This window comes from Zalophus californianus, chromosome X (assembly GCF_009762305.2).
Source record: "Zalophus californianus isolate mZalCal1 chromosome X, mZalCal1.pri.v2, whole genome shotgun sequence".
In the NCBI taxonomy this organism is placed as follows: Eukaryota; Metazoa; Chordata; class Mammalia; order Carnivora; family Otariidae; genus Zalophus; species Zalophus californianus.
Genome location: NC_045612.1, coordinates 74,138,911 through 74,156,756, shown reverse-complemented (window position 1 = coordinate 74,156,756; position 17,846 = coordinate 74,138,911). Strand labels below are relative to the sequence as shown.

Genomic DNA, 17,846 nt, shown 5'->3' with positions numbered 1-17,846 from the left:
CATGCACAGCCAGTAAGTGGTAGAACTAGGCAGTCTGTCTTGAGTCTATGTTCTTAATCACTTTTATACTGCCTGCCACTATTATTATTGTAGTAGTCCAGTTGAGAGATAATAAAGGCCTAAACAAAAACAGTGGCATCAAGGATAGAAAGAAATGATGAGGAGAATTATTTAAAAGACATTAAAGACAGAACTTCTTCAATGACAGGTATACTGGTGAGGGAGAAAGTCATCTGGTTTATGAGACTGGATAGAATAGAAATGGATTCAGAAGGAAGTAGAGATGCTAAGCCAGAGGGACTTTTGGGATAGCCAAAGGGAGATGTCTATCAGGCAGATGGATGGAATGCCCTTCTAGATCTGAGAAGTAAATATGAAAATCATAAACCTAGGTGAGTGGTTAAAACCATGAACACAGGTGAGTGGTTAAAACCACAAGAACAGATACCACGGCTCAAGGAGAGATGGCCAACTCACCCAACAGCTACACGGGGCCTTCCATTTATTATTTGTCCAGAATAGTGTATTAAAAAAGACATGGAATTGTATTAGTTATCAGAATATAAAAATTTGAGATATTTCACAAAAGATCCATATTTTCTACCTCTACTGAAAAATGGAAAGATCTGGCTATATTGGGCCCATATGGTTATTTGTGGAAGTAAATATTGTTGCTGATTATATATAAACAAAGGGATCACTATGCAAATACAGGTTCAATATGCAATGTTTTAATATGGAAGTAGTCTGCTTCATTCATTTTCGTGTCCTGGACCCTGTGGATATTTGAATTTTCCATCCTTCCATTATAGGAAAAAGAGAGGAGAATCCTGGAAAATATCAGGTAGAAAGTCCATAAAGGGGACTGCTAAAAATGGTCAAAAAAGGTACAAGGAAAGCCAAAAGCAAGTGATATATTAGAATCCAAAAGAGGAGAAAGTGTCAAGGAGGGCTCATTAACAGCTTCAAATGCTACAAAGAAATCAAGTAAAGACTGAAAATTGTACATTGTGTTTAGCACTGAGGGAGTCACTAGTGACCTTGGCAAGAGCAGCTGCAGTGGAGAAGTGTTGGGAGGGAGACTGCAATGGGTTAAGGAGCAAACTGGGAGATTAAGAAGTAGAGACACTGGGACACCTGGACGGCTCAGGGGGTTAAGTGTCTGCCTTTAGTTTAGGTCATGATCCCAGGATCCCGGAATCAAGTCAAGCATCGGACTCCTTGCACAGCAGGGAGCCTGCTTCTCCCCCTGCCTGTTGCTCCCCCTGCTTGTCCATGCACTCTTTCTCTCTGACAAATAAATAAATTTTAAAAATCTAAGAAAAAAAAAAGAAGAAGTAGAGACACTGTGTGTAGATTACTTCATATACTGAAGCTTGGATAGGAAGGCATGAAGTATCTCTCTTATTAGGCAATCTCATCCAAGCTCCTTCCTCCCAATTACCATATATATTTTCAATGATTCACAAATTTTTAGCTCAAGCTCAGATTTCTTCTCTGAGTTCATTCCCATATATGCAATTGCTCACTTAATATCTTGCCCTGATTTCTTCAGACACCCAAATTTGACATATCTAAAGCCCAACTTGTCATCTCCCCTACATCTAGTTTTTGTCTTGTGTTTCTCAAATCAGTAAATATATGGCCACCATTTCGTTGTATGGGCCATAAACATGGAAGTCATTCTTTTATCTCCATCTCCCCCATTCTCATATCTAAATTTACTCCCTAAATTTCTTAAGTATGCTTATTTCTACCAATCTACACTGTTACTCCTTAGTTCAAGCAGAAGCATCATCTCTTTCATGCACCACAGCAATAGCCTACTAATTGGTTTCTATCTCTACCTACCTATTGATTCCCTCTAATCTGATCTCTATATGTTTTTTTCAAAATGCAAATCTCATCATGTAACCTACTGCTTAAAATCTCTCAGTTTATTCCCATTCCTTTTAAAATAAATCCAGACCCCAATGGGGCGCCTGGGTGGCTCAGTCATCAAGCGTCTGCCTTCGGCTCAGGTCATGATCCCAGGGTCCTGGGATTGAGCCCCACATCAGGCTCCCTGCTTGGCGGGAGGCCTGCTTCTCCCTCTCCCACTCCCCCTGCTTGTGTTCCTGCTCTCGCTGTCTCTCTCTCTCTCTCTGTCAAATAAATAAATAAAATAAAATAAATTCAGACCCCAATTCTTAAAACATCCCATACAACCTTGCATGATCTGGCTCCTAATATCTTTCCTTCCCTCTCTATACTACAACACACCACTTATACTGGTACATGTAGAAGGGGTCATTCTCTCATGCTTCAAGGCCTTTGCGTATATAGTTCTGTCTGTCTGGAACTGCCACCTCTCAGCTGACTCTAAGTTACAATTCAAACCTCAGTTCAAAAAACAACCAGAATAAACCAAGTCTTCCTATATATGTCTTCATAACACCTTGCACCTTTTCTTCAGAGCACTTATTATGGTTTGTTATATTTGTATGATTATTTGTTTTTTTCTGCTCTCCTAACTGGACTATAACTTTTTCAAATTTAGAGACCACATCTATTCACAATTGTATACCTACTGCCTAGTACCATGCTAGACATAGACTAGATACTCAGGAAATGTTTATTGAATAATTTAGGAAATGGGAGAATGAATTTATTCATTTATGAAAAAAGACACAGGTCAAAGCGATGTGCTTTACAGGAGCATATTTATATGCTGAGAAGAAAGAGCCAGTTGAATAAGAAAGATTAAAGATATTAGAGAGAGAAAGGGTAGTTTTTAGGGTACTTTTCTGGAAATGTTGGAATAAGGGGCGAGTTAGGTATATATAACACAGATGAATAGTCCCTCTCTGAAAATACTAAAGTATTTGAGAAACCTAAAGGGTGTTAACTGGCTAGTGCATATTAAATGCCCATACATTACGTCTTAAGGACAAATCTTTTCTTGGAGGTATTGCTCATTCAGGTTTTCAGGCTTGATCTTCCCATCTTTCAAAAGGGCCACACTGCTTATTATGGGATGAGTTGGGAAAGATGTAATGTGGGGAGGTACTTAACCTATATAAATCTTTGAAAAAAATTGACTGCTTTGAAAAAGGCTAGAGACATAGAATCATTTACCCTCACTAATCACCACCAGTCTTCTAAAAGTATGCATAGTATATTGCTCTCTGTCTTCACTAAAATTACCCAAGCAACTCCAAGAAGGTCATAGCCCCTGAGGGTGGGAAACAGGAAGAAGATGTTCCAATACCAATGGCCTATATGTCAGAGATAGTTAGGTTCAAATAATATGAGCTGTGAGCATGGATATTACTTAACAGGAAAGGAGGTGCCTTTCAATTTCCTCTTCTGTAAAATTAGTATGATACCACTTACCTAACAGTATTATTGTAAAAAAACAAAACAAAACAATGATATTATCAATGTAAGCAACTAGAACACTGCTTAGTACAGTATAAACCCTCTAACAACAATACATTTCTTCTTTGGCAGATGCCAGAGAAATACTGCCGGAAAGAGCATTCATGTTTATATAAAGTTCTAAAATGATACTACAGCAGAAGGTCACTTAACAGCAATATCTGGGACCCAATTTATTTTGGATTAATGATATTCAAACATCTATCTTAAATGCCTAAAGAGTACAATAATTGAAAAAAAGACATTTAGTAAATAATGTATGGTACATACTATTGGACATAAAGAATAGTAAGAAATGAATGAGTTTAAAAAGTATATGTCCCCCCTCAAAAAAAGTATATGTCCCAAATATTTTTACATAATATAAATTTATGCCAATCAACTAAATGATATATTCATCACCACTGTGCATCACCAAATTTTGCTGATAAGGTAAATTTTGTTTTCCTATTGCTCTCAATTCACTCAGTTCTAACATTTGTATGACTGCATTTTCTTGTTCTTTTTATTTCTATTATATGGATGAAAGCATGAAATATGATGCATAACACACAGACACAAATATTATGTTTGTCAAATGCAATTTAATGTTTCAAAATAGTTATTATTCAACAAAACATGTTAACAACCTTGAATTGTCATAAATCCTGATATTATTCATGAGCACATTGAGACATCACTCTATCTATGAACAATGGCAAAACTTCCATTACTTTAAGGAAAAGCCATTTTTCAATAATTCTATTATTTTGATGCTTTGCTTGCCTAAATTCCCAGGTTAAAAATTTTACAATACACATTCTTTTTTGATGGAAATCCTTTTCACTCTTTTTTTCTTTAGCAACTCCAACCTCCTGAAACTGTGACCACATAAGCTCCAATCTCCACCTAGACAAATTTCATCAACTATGAAAAACAAAGTCCCAAATTGTATCAGGCATACCTGAGGTAGAATTTCAAGGAGCTGGTGATTGTCTTAATGTCCCAGTCACTATTATGAAAATCAACATCTCCTGGGCATTTAGGATCTATTTGAGGAGAAAAAAAAAAAGAAAAAAGTTAATGTTCTAAAAGTTCTTACTGTTTACCCCTTTAAAAGAAAAATAAAGTGGGTAGCCTAGGTGGCACAGTTGGTTAAGCATCAGACTCTTGGTTTCTGCTTGGGTCATGATCTCAGAGTAGTGGGATAGAGAGCCAGGTTGGGCTCTGTGCTCAGTGCAGAGTCTGCTTGAGACTCTATCTCCCTCTCTCTCTCTGCCCCTCCCCCTACTTTCTCTCTCTCTCTAAAGTAAATAAAATCTTTAAAGAAGAAAAAGAAAAAGAAAATACATTACATTAAATGATAGTCACTCTACCCAGTTTTCAAGAGATGAAAACTTTGTACAACGACCATGTCTTTGATGTCTTAAAAATTCCCTTGCATTCCATTCAGGCATGTAAGAAGCTTGGAAGTCATGTCTTCCATCCACACAAGAAAAAAAGGGTAACAAACTGAAAATCAACTCCTCTTAGATCCATCAGAGAATTAAGGTCATATAACAAACTACTGTCCTTAAAACTGAAGAGAGAGGCTGGCAGATCCAGAAAATCAAAACTTACTAGAACAGAAGCCCAGGAGCAGAAAACTCCTTGGGAACCACTACAGGGTTAGGAAAACCTAACCTGCAATTGATTTGATAGAGGCTCAGTGTGGACAAGTTTGAGAGTTAAAAATTTTAAGGGGGCTTGGTTCTAGGGGGACCTGCACACTTTTGTGAATTTTACCTCCAGGAGCCCTATCAGGCTCTCACAGTGAAGATCTGAAAAATTCACTCATGTTTCTGTGTTTCTTTTTAATAAAAGAGAGGATAAGAACCATACGATCCTCTCAACTGATGCAGAAAAAGCATTTGACAAAATGTAGCATCCTTTCTTGATAAAAACTCTGCAGTGTAGGGACAGAAGGATCATACCTCAATATCATAAAAACCATATAGTAAAAACCCACAGTGAATCATTCTCAATGGAGAAAAACTGAGAGCTTTTCCTCTAAAGTCAGGAACACAACAGGGATATCCACTCTCACCACTGTTGTTCAACATAGTACTAGAAGTCCCAGCCTCAGCAATCAGACAACAAAAAGAAGTAAAAGGCATCCATGGGTGCCTGGATGGCTCAGTTGGTTGAGTGACTGCCCTCGGCTCAGGTCATGATCCGGGAGTCCCAGGATCGAGTCCCTCATCGGGCTCCCTGTTCAGTGGGGAGTCTGCTTCTCCCTCTGATCCTCCCCCCCCATGTGCTCTCTCTCTCTCTCTCATTCTCTCTCTCAAATAAATAAGTAAAAATCTTTAAAAAATAAAAAGAAATAAAAGGCATCCAAATCAGCAAAGAAGAAGTCAAACTCTCACTCTTCACCAGAAATGGCCACACTGGTGGTCCCAGCTATTTCAGACCTGGATCCTGTTATATACATAGGGAAGAGGGATGTGACCTTATAAAAGGGTAGAGACTACTTTAGCAGCTTAAAGTAAATCCATCTGTGGCCAATTGGTTCTCCCTGGATTCAAATTACATCAAGATTATTAATAACACTTATAACCCTGAAGCAATAGTTCTGTCAGCGAATCTACCCAAAGTATACATTAGAATAGACTCATCTACAAATACGTCATCACAAAAAAGGAAAAAAGTTAAATGCTAAATAATAAGGAAGTAATCTGATAAATATTGGTCCTTTTATTTACCATAATATTATAGCCATTGAAATATTTACAAAGTATTTTTAACCATATGTGAAATGCATATGTCAAGGTAACGTTGGCCATGTAAATCTAAGTCTGTCTACACATCCTCCAGAAAACAACATGGAACCACCAGAAAAACAGGGCTACACAAAGCCATGCCCTCCACATAATAAAAACATAGAAAACACCCAAATTCCAAATCACTTGAAAGTAGGAATATAAACATTAAATCCCAGGGAGCTATCACTAACATTCCTTCTCCACAAACATTTGCAGGGAGCAAGCGAAATGCTGGGAAAAGGTCATTCATAAGAAAATAAGGGGTCTGGAGGGCTAAGATTAATCTAAAACCAGCACCAGAAAGACAAAGTCTAAACAAACTATAAAAATACTGAAAAATAGGGTAAATCAGAGCACTTGTGGAAGAGTGTTCTAAGTGATCTTCAAAAAGAAGTCATGGAAGGTATTGCTCCTAGGAAAGGAAAGGGCAAAACATAATGGAAAGACATCAGCCAAAGGGAAGTGAAGCAAAAGAGGAAAATTTAGGAATGGGCAAAGATCTACCAGGCAAATGCAATCAGTATCAGGCAAAGTAGATTTCAAGCCCAAAAGCACTAAATGAGACAAAGAACACTTTTAATGCTAAAAACCTTACTCAAAATGAAAGCAAAACAGCTATGAATATCTGCATATCAAATAACATGGCAACCAACTTTATAAAACAAAAATACAGAATACAAAAGGAGTCATCAGTAGGGACTTCCAGGGGAGATGGAGGAGAAGGAGGACTCTCTACTCACCTCTCCCAAGGATACAACTAGATAACACTTGCACAGTGCAAACAACCCAGAAAAGGACCCAACGACTGGCAGAATAACTCCATAACTAAAAGTAGAGAAGAGGCCACATTGAAGAGGGTAGGAAGGGCAAGGATTCAGTGGGAACCTAAACCCTGTGGGTCTGAAAGCTGGAAGGAGGGAGCTGCAGGCTCAGAGAGGAGCAAGGAACAGACTAGCACACTGGGGAGCCTACAAAGGGAAAAAAATCCTCATAGAATTTGGCTTTGAAAATCAGAGGGGCGGAATTTTGCGAGTGCCTATGACCAGCAGAACTTAAAGCCTGGAACTATAAAAATTAGCAGGCTTGGCTCTAAGAAGGCAATAGGAAGCTGAGCCCCTATCCTTAGAGACAGCACAGCAAACAGCTCATGGAGATACAGCTTGGAAGCAGCAGTTTGAAAGGCACCTGGGGCTTACAAGAGGGAGAATTAGTTACTAATCTCAGAGTTCACTTGAGGGACTTCTCCAGGAATGAAGGAGCTGGCAGGTGACATTTCCCTTCCCGGTCCAAATTCATAAATGCACAGCCACCTGTGGGAACTAGTGCAGCACCAGCACTCATTACCTAACTTACTTACACCATAGCACATGTCCCCAGCCAGACCTCTCTCAGTCCCAGTGCTACAGATCCCCTCCCCCAGAAGACACATGCAAACCTTGCCACCCCTGGATCTGTCAGCCTCTCAGAGAGGATGTACACAACTTGTTAAAACCGCACCTGCTGCCCACCATGCTGTATGGAGCAGCCAGCTCCAGTCTCTGTGGCAGATGTGCATCCCCAGTGGAGGAGGGCCAGTGTGAACAGTTTATGGCACTGCACCCCCATCAGTCCACTCAAGTTTTGTGCAGTGGCCTTGGCCAGTTTCAGTCTCCACAGTGGCTGAGCATCCCCTGTGGTGGAAGACAAGTGCCACCTAGTTAAAAGTGCACACTCTGACCACTACTTTCAAGAGCAATAGGTATAGCTGACTTTCCTAAAACACAGAAACAGACACAGAGAGGTAGGCAAAATGAAGAGAGAGAAGATGTATCACAAATGAAAGAACAGGGCAAAACCACTGCAAGAGACCAAAGCAAAAGGGATGTAAGTAACATGCCTGATAGCGAATTTGAAATAATGATCATAAAGATACTCACTCAACTTAAGAGTGGAGGACATCAGTGATATTCTTAATACAGATATAAAAAAAAACAATTAGAGATGAAGAGGACAATAAATGAAATTAGGAACACAATTGATGGAATAAATAGCAGGCAGGAAGATGCAGAAGAATGAATTAATGACCTAGAAGACAAAGTAATGGAAAGTAAATAAAGATGAACAAATGAGAGAAAAAAGAATTATGCAAATTGAAAATACACTTAGGGAAATCGGTCACTCTGTCAAGCATAATAATATTCACATTATAGGCAACCTAGAAGGAGAAGACAGAGAAAAGGGGGCAGGATATTTATTTCAAAAAATAATACCTGAAAACATCCCTAATCTGGGGAAGGAAAAGGATATCCAAATTCAGGAGGCATAAAGATCCACGAAGACACGTAGTAATCAAAATGAAAAAAAGTAGTGATAAAGAAAAAAAATTAAATCAGTAAGAGAAAAGAAAACAGTTACATAAAAAGGTAACTACATAAGGCCATGAACAAATTTTTCAACAGAAACTTTACAAGCCAGAAGAGAGTGGCATAATATATTCAAAGTGTTAAAAGGGAAAAATCGATAGCCAAGAATACCCTACCCAGCAAGGCTATCATTCAAAGTAGAAGGAGAGATAGAGTTTCTTAGACAAAAACTAAAGGAGTTTTTGACTACTAACACAGCCCTACAAGAAATATTAAAAGGGACTCTTTGAGTGGAAAGGAAAGATGAAAAGTGAAAGTATTAAAGAAGGAAACACAAAAGCAGTAAAAATAAGTAATTCTGTAAAAAAAAATAAGTAAAGGGAGTCACAAAATAAAAGCATGTAAAATATAACAACATATACCTAAAATGGGGGGGGTAGTGATGAGTAAAGAAAGGTTTGAAATGTAAGCAACCATCAACTAAATATAGACTGCTATAGGCAGAAGATGTTATATACAAACCTAATGGTAACCATGAATCAAAACCATTAGTAGATATGCAAAGAATAAAGAGAAAGAAATCCAAGTTTATCACTAAAGAAAACAAAGAAACCATGAAAGATATAGTAGCAATACTTCTATCAGACAAAATAGACTTTAAAACAAAATCTATAAAAAGAGACAATGAAGGAAACTATATAATAATAAAGGGAAAAATCCAACAAAAAGATATAACCATTGTAAGTATTTATGCACCCAAAATAAGACCCCCCACATATATAAAACAGTTAATGACAAACCTAAAGGAATTTATCAATAGTAATACAGTAATTGTAGGGGAATTTAAAACCCAATTATATCAATGGAGAGATCAGCCAAACTGTTTGGCTTAAGGAAGGAAATAGTGGCTTTGAATGACACACTGGACCAGATGGACTTAAAAGATATATACAGAACATTCCATTGTAAAACAGCAGAATACACATTCTTTTCAAGTGCACATGAAACGTTCTCCAGAACAGATCATGTATTAGCTCACAAAACAGACCTCAACAAATATAAAATGACCAAAATCATACCATGCACCTTTTCTGATCACAATGCTATGAAACTAGAAGTCAACAAGAAAATTTAGGAAAGACCACAAATACATAGAGGTTAAACAACATGCAACTAAACAATGAATGGCTCAACCAGGAAATCAAAGAAGAAATAAAAAAAAATTCCATGGAAAAAATGAAATTGAAAACACAATGGTCTAAAACCTTTCAGGTGCAGAAAAGCAATACAGGTCTACCTCAAGAGACAAGAAAAATCTCAAATAAACAACTCCATTACACCTAAAGGAGCTAGGAAAAGAAAAACAAAACCCCAAACCAGCAGAAAGAAAGAAACTATAAAGATTATAGAAGAAACAAATGATATAGAAACTAAAAAAACAATAGAACTTATCAATGAATCAGGAGCTGATTCTATGAAAAGATACATAAAATTCATAAATCTCTGGCTAGACTTATCAAAAGAGAGAGAGAGAAAGGACCAAAATAAATAAAATTACATAGAAGGGAGGAGAAATAACATCCAAAACCACAGAAATACAAACCATTTTAAGAAATTATTATAAAAAACTCTATTCCAACAAATTGAAAAACATACAGGAAATGGATAAATTCCTAGAAACACTTAAACACCAAAAGTGAAGCAAGAAGAAATAGAAAATTGAATAGACTGATATCAGCAAGGAGATCAAATCATTACTAAAAAAACTGACAAACAAAAGTCCAGGACCAGATGGCATTACAGTTGAATTCTACCAAACATTTAAAGAGTTAGTACCTATTCTTCTCAAACTATTCCAAAATATAGAAGACGAAAGAAAACTTCCAAATTCATTCTATGAGGCCAGCATTACCCTGATGCAAAAACCTGAATAAAGACAAAAACAAAAAAGAGAACTATAGGCCAATATCTTTGATAAACACAGATGGAAGATTCCTCAACAAGATATTACCAAAAAGAATCCAACAATACATTAAAAAAATCATTCACCACGATCAAGTGGGATTTATTCCCAGAATGCAAGGGTGATTCAATATCTGCAAATCAATCAACATGATGCATCACATCAATAAGAGAAAGGATAAAACCATAGAATCATTTCAATAGATGCAGAAAAAGCATTTGACAAAGTACAGCATACATTCATGATGAAAACCCTCAACAAAGTAGGTTTAGAGGGAACATGCCTCAACATAAAAAAGGGCATATATGAAAAACCCACAGCAAACATCACACTCAATGGAGAAAAACTGAGAGCTATTCCCCCTAAGGTCAGAAAGAAGACAAGGATGTCCACTCTCACCACTTATATTCAACATAGTACTGGAAGTCCTAGCAACAGCAATCAGACAACACAAAGAAACTAAATGCATCCGAATTAGTAAGGAAAATGTAAAACTTTGATTATTTGCAGATGACATGATACTCTCTATAGAAATCCCTAAAGACCCACCAAAAAACTACTAGAAGTGATAAATGAATTCAGTAAAGTCACAGGATACAAAATCAATGTGCAGAAATGTATAGCATTTCTATACACTAACAATGTGGCAGCAGAAAGAGAAATTAAAAGAAAAATCTCATTTACAGTTGCACCAAAAATAATAAGATACCTAGGGTTAAACCTAACCAAAGAGGTGAAAGACTCTGAAAACCATAAAACACTGGTGAAAGAAACTGAAGATGACACAAAGAAATGGAAAGACATTCCATGTTCATAGACTGGAAGAACAAATATTGTTAAAATATCTATAATACCCAAAGCAATCTACACATTCAAAGCAATCCCTGTCAAAATGCCAACAGCACTGTTCACAGAGCCAGTACAAAAATCCTAAAATTTACATGGAACCAGAAAAGACCTTTAATAGCCAAAACAATCTTGAAAAATAATGGCAAAGCTGGAGGCATCATAATTTCAGACTTCAAGTTATATTACAAAGCTGTACTAGTAAAAACATTATGGTATTGACACAAAAATAGACACATAGATCAATGTAATAGAAGAGATAACCCAGGAACAAACCCACAATTATATGGTCAATTAATCTTCAACAAAGGAGGAAAGAATATCTAATGGGAAAAAGACAGTCTGTTTCACAAATTGTATTGGGAGAACTGGACAGCTACATGCAAAAGAATGAAACTGGATCACTTTTTTCCACCACACACAAAAATAAACTCAAAATGCATTAAAGACCTATATGTGAGACAGGCAACCATAAAACCAGCAGAATACACAGGCAGTAATCTTTTTGACATTAGCCTTAGCAACATTTTCTAGATAGGTCTTTTCAGCCATGGTAAATAAAAGCTAAAATAAACTATTGGGACTGCATAAAAATTAAAAAAAAAAAAACAACTTTTGCATAGTGAGGGAAACCACAAAGAAAATGAAAAGGTAACCTACTGAATGGGAGAGAACATTTGCAAATGCTATATATGATAATATTCAAGATATATAGAGAATGTATGCAACTCAACACCAAAAAGCCAAATAATACCAATAAAAAATGAGCAGAGGACCTGAATAGACATTTTTCCCAAAGAAGATATACCAATGGCCAACAGACACAGGAAAAGATGCTCAGTATCACTAATAATCATGGAAATGCAAATTAAAAACACAACAAGATATCATCTTAAATCTGTCAGAATGGCTAGTATCAAAAAGATAAGAATAGCAATCTCACTCCTGGATACATATCCAAAAAAATTGAAATCAGTATCTCGAAGAGATATCTGCAACCCCCATGTTCATTGCACCACTATTTACAACAGCCAAGACTTGGAAACAGTCTTGTGCCTTAAGTGTCCTTCAACAGATGAATATATAAATAAGATATGATATATATATATATATATAATAGAATATTATTCAGCCATGAGAAAGAAGGAAATACTGCCATTTGTGAATTGTGACAACATGGATGGACCTTGAAGGCATTAAGCTAAATGAGGTAAATCAGACAGAGAAGGACAAATATTTTATGATACCACTTATATGTGGAATCCAGAAAAAACTGAAGTTGTTTTTCTTTCAATTTAATTTTATACAGGTTATGTATATATTTGGAACAACATTTTGGAAGTATAGAAGATACACTATGTAAAAGAAGTCTCCTCCCACCCCTGGTCCCTAATTGTCCAGTTCCCAACCCAGGAAGCAAACACAGTTACCATTTTCTCTACTATCCAGTTCTTTCTTTTGTTGTTGTTGTTTAATTGAAGCATCGTTGACACATAATGTTACATTAGTTTCAGGTGTACAAAATAGGGATTCAACAAGTTCATACATTATGCTATATTTACAAGTATAGTTAACATCTGTCAGTACACAATGATATTACAATACCACTGACCATAGCGATGCCTGGGTGGCTCAGTCCATTTAGCGTCTGACTTCAGCTCAGGTCATGATCTTGGGGTCCTGGGAACAAGCCCTGTGCCAAGCCCTGTATCAGGCTCTGTGATCAGTGGGGACTCTGCTTGTCCCTCTCCCTCTACCCCCTCTTGCTCATGCTCTCTCTCTCTCTCAAATAAATAAAATCTTTAAAAAAAAAAACCCGAAATAATACCACTGACTATATTCCTTATGCTCTAATTTTTATCCTCATGACTTATTTACTCCATAACTGGAAGCCTGTATCTTCCACTCCTCTTCACCACTTTTTGTCCATCTCCCTACTCCTCTCCCCTCTAGAAACCACCAGTTTATTCTCTATATTTATAGGTCTGCTTCTGCATTTTGATTTATTTGTTTGCTTTTTAGATTCCAAATATAAATGGAATTATATGGTATTTGTGTTTCTCTGTTGGCTTATTTCACTTAGCATAATATCCTCTAGATCCACCCATGTTGTCACAAATGGTAAAGTCTAATTTTTTATGGCTGAGTAATATTCCACTGTATGTATATGCCACAACTTCTTTATCTATTTACCTATCAATGACAGTTGGGTTACTTTCATATCTTGGCTATTGTACATAATGCTGCAATAAATATAGGGATGCATTTATGCATTTATCTTTTCTACTTGGTGTTTTCATTTTCTTTGGGTAAATACCCAGTAGGTGAAGTACCGGATCATATGTATTTCCATTTTTAAATTTTTGAGAAGCCTTTATCCTGTTTTCCACAGGTTGCACTGATTTACATTCCCGCTAACAGGGAACAAGGGTTCCCTTTTTCTCCACATCCTTACCAACACTTGTTATCTTGTATTTTTTATAAAAGCCATCCTAACAGGATTTTTAAAAAACTGAACTCATAAACATAGAGGGAATGGTGATTTACCAGGGGCTGGGGTTGACAGAATTGGGGAAGTGTTGTTTAAGGGTAAAATCTTACAACTAGTAGTTAAATAAATTTTGGAGCTTTTAAAATTTTTTTATTTATAGATTTTTTTTATTTATTTATTTGAGAGAGAGAATGAGATAGAGAGAGAGCACGAGAGGGAAGAGGGTCAGAGGGAGAAGCAGACTCCCTGCTGAGCAGGGAGCCCGATGCGGGACTCGATCCCAGGACTCCAGGATCATGACCTGAGCCGAAGGCAGTCACTTAACCGACTGAGCCACCCAGGTGCCCCTAAATTTTGGAGCTTTTAGGCACACCAAGTGAGTATAGTCAACAATACCATGTTATAAACTTTAAAGTTGCTAAGAGACTAATTCTTAACAGTTCTTAACAAAAAAAGAAATGATAAATGTGTGACATGATAAAGGTGTTAGCTAATGCTACTATAGCAATAATATCACAATATATAAATGTATGAAACCAACCATTGTATACCTTAAACTTATACACTGTTATATGTCCATTATATTTCAATTAAAAAAAGAAAGAAAAAAAAGACAAAACCTCATCATAAGCAAGGCCCTACCAAGAGAGTACGTACATGTTGAATACTTGCTGTCCCAAGAGGAGGTGGTTACAGATTTGAGCAGAGAACACTAAGAAATCAGGTAGGGCACTCAGAAGTCTCTATCCAAACACCAACCTTTTGAGGATAATTTAACTCAAGAGAAGAAATAACAGCTTCCTTTTAGACCTAGCAAGTGCCAGCTGACACATTCTCAGTGGGAACTTTCCTTGAGCTATATAAAGACTATGTGTAAAGAGAAAAACTAAACCCTTAGGCAATTCCACTGGACTTGGTATAGTTCCTTTAAAAATCTGACAACGACAGACACAACATATTAGATCCACACACTAGAAAGAAAGCCTCAGCAGTAAATGATGAGGCCATGAAAGAGATGGATCAGCTTGAAGCAGCCATCCCAAACTGTTGCCATATCTTTACAGGTTCACTGGACATAGTCAAAATAATTGCCCAGAATAGTTCCTTCCTTATGGAAGAGATGACTGAGGAAAAAAGACTGACGAACCTAGATACCAGAGGAACAACTGCATGATCTGACCAACGACCAGAACAATTGATAATGCTAATGGATAACACTATCTTAAAAGAGTCTTTAATGAAAAAAAGCAAAGACTATGACTGGTTTTGCTCATATTTTTATCCTTTGCATTTATCACCATGTTTGACATTTAGTATTTATTCAATACACATTCAACAGAAGGACTTAAGATAGGCCCATATAACAGGAAACACTCATAGGGCAGCAAGAAGAATCTCTGTCATGTTGATTTAATAGGCCAGCATAAAGCAATGTGGTAAGGTCAGGGCAGAAACAAGGGACTACATGTAAACAAAATCTCTGTGTGTGAAGGTTACCAGTGTGACTTTGTATACTTTCTTAAATTACTGCTACTTCAAATCTAAAATACCTTTAAATGTAATTTCTACCATTATTTTTGTATTAGTAAGAGAGAAGAAAACTGTCAATTATACTGACATACCATCACTTATGAGATAAATCTCAATTTAATAAATGTGAAAATGTGAAAAATGTGTGAGTCTTAGAATCAAGGAAATATGATATTTATGGTTGCTGGGACTGGCTCTTTCCCAGTGTGGGTATAGCTACTCATAAAGAGGGTCCAGTGACTGAGACTTATGGGCAAGAGAGGCCCTAAAAGAAACCAGAAGTGCATTGTGACCAGGAAAAGAAAAGTCGAAAGAGGGAGAGAAAATGAAGATAGTTATGATTTAATAGCAGAAAACATGGTGTTGATAAGAGAAAAGGAATTGGAGAGTCAAGGGCCCAGCTTGGAAGAGTTACAAATGAAGAAAGTTGCCTATTGATCTGGACAGTCTTTGAGATGATGCCTACAATTGGGCCCCTGGCAAACAGCCCCTCAGTCCTGACATTGTCCCCTGTTCCAAATGTTCCTACACGGTTTCCCAAATGTTGATGAAGCATCTATTAAGCTGACGGAACTATAATAATGCCTATTCCATGTTTTAGATGGTGCTGACACAGGACTTAGGACACAAACAACAATATTCCAGGACATCATACCCTGGGGAATTCTTGTAAGAGCATGATGACATAGGTGTTATACAAATGTAGATGCTAAAGGATTATTCAAAGTCTTAAGAACATACATGAAGATAAAGTATTAAAATACAGTGGAATAGGGATAAGTATACAATTAAAAGGAATGAAACATTTTCCCAGATGGCTTTAATTTGGGGAAGGATGGATATTTTATTGGTAAACAGAATCATTATTTTATAAATTTATTATATAAAATCTTGAGATAAATTATCCATTCTCTGCTTGATAATTTGTGGTGAAAAAATATAAAACTGGAGAACAATATGGAGTGGTAAAGTTATGTGAAAATCTGGACCTGGCAACCACTCTCACTAGGACTTATCAAATAAAAGATTTTACTTTATATACCTCCTTATTCTCTGCTTTTGTTTGATTTAACTTCTGGGATGTTGACAAAAGTGATTAGGAATTATTTGTAACAATATTTAGGATATCTGAGATGTTCTATGTGTGTGAAAATTTTGCTTGTTACGATGGATTATGTTCAGTACGTGAATTGTGGCTATGCTTCTTTTTCTTTGATAAAAGTCTATGATCAGATTTATTCTGCAAATAATTGGGTGGGGGGATGGGTTAGCCTGGTGATGGGTATTAAAGAGGGCATGTACTGAATGGAGCACTGGGTGTTATACGCAAACAATGAATTATGGAACACTACATCAAAAAGTAATGATGTAATGTATGGTGATTAACATAACATAATAATAAAAAAGAGAAAAAAGGAAATTACATGGCTTTAAAAACCTGGATAAGTATTAAGCACTGTTCTTGGTATATATTATCCTGCAAGGACCTTTTTGTCATGTCTAATTTCAATTGCTCAGATTAAGAGATGGACATGATTTGTGGTCTCTTACCCGCTATGTTAACCCTTACAGAACAAGCCTTCTCTGTGAGTTCCTTTACTCTGGATTCAGACTTGAAAACCTCCTCTTTTGGTAAGGAAATGTGGGTTCTCAAAGAGGATTCTTGAAGACCCCCAAGGTGCTTACAGTAAATAAGAAGGTATGTTGATACTTTTTGGAATCATACCCTATTTCTGGCATATAACCATACTGCTGGGCCTCAGTAGAAACAATTTCCTTTTCAGTCTTTCTGTAACTCAACTGACAATGGCTATGGGCACTGTACCATAAAGAGTGACAATTATAGAGAGTAATGAACTAAAACGACACTGAAATAATAACGGCACAGATAAAAGCATCAAATGTAAAAAAAAGTTTGCAGAGTCACACAAACAAGTTTCAATTGAGTAAAGAAACCAAAAATTGGCATTTAAATATTAAGGTTTATAAAACATATTTAACACATGAAATTGGGTGAGGTAATAAATAGCGTATTACATAGAATCTGATATATGCATACTGCATATGAAAAAATAAAAAGAAAACAGGATGTCAAAAGTAAAATTATACTAAAGAAATAAAAAGGGAACTGGGGTGAAACTGCACATTAATCAATCAAACTCGGAGCTTTGAGTTTCCATCTTCCACTGTGTTATCTAAAATTGCCTTTGGAATAACCCCACATCTCACTAGAAACCATGCAGAACTATGCCCTCTGAAATGAATAACATCATTCATTTATTTATTCAACACATGTTTCTGAAGTAATTTTTCTGTGCCAAACACTATTTCAAGGTTCTAAGAACATAGCAGTAGATAAAACAAAATTTCTGTTCTCATGGAGCTCAATATATGGTTCATTTCATAACTCTTCACCAAATGAGTTCAAGGTCAATAGAAAAGAATGCCAGCCTTCATCTTGGAACAAGAAA

At 36.5% G+C, this 17,846-nt stretch overlaps 1 protein-coding gene across 6 annotated transcripts in view; it reads right to left on the bottom strand.

The window, feature by feature from the left end:
* OPHN1 (oligophrenin 1) overlaps positions 1-17,846 on the bottom strand; it is a 499,922-nt gene that overhangs the window by 120,996 nt on the left and 361,080 nt on the right. For all 6 annotated transcript variants that reach the window (XM_027608515.1, XM_027608517.1, XM_027608512.1 and 3 more), the window contains one exon: positions 4,364-4,448. In XM_027608515.1, the coding sequence (XP_027464316.1) occupies positions 4,364-4,448 (85 nt within the window). The remainder of the gene's footprint in view (positions 1-4,363; positions 4,449-17,846) is intronic.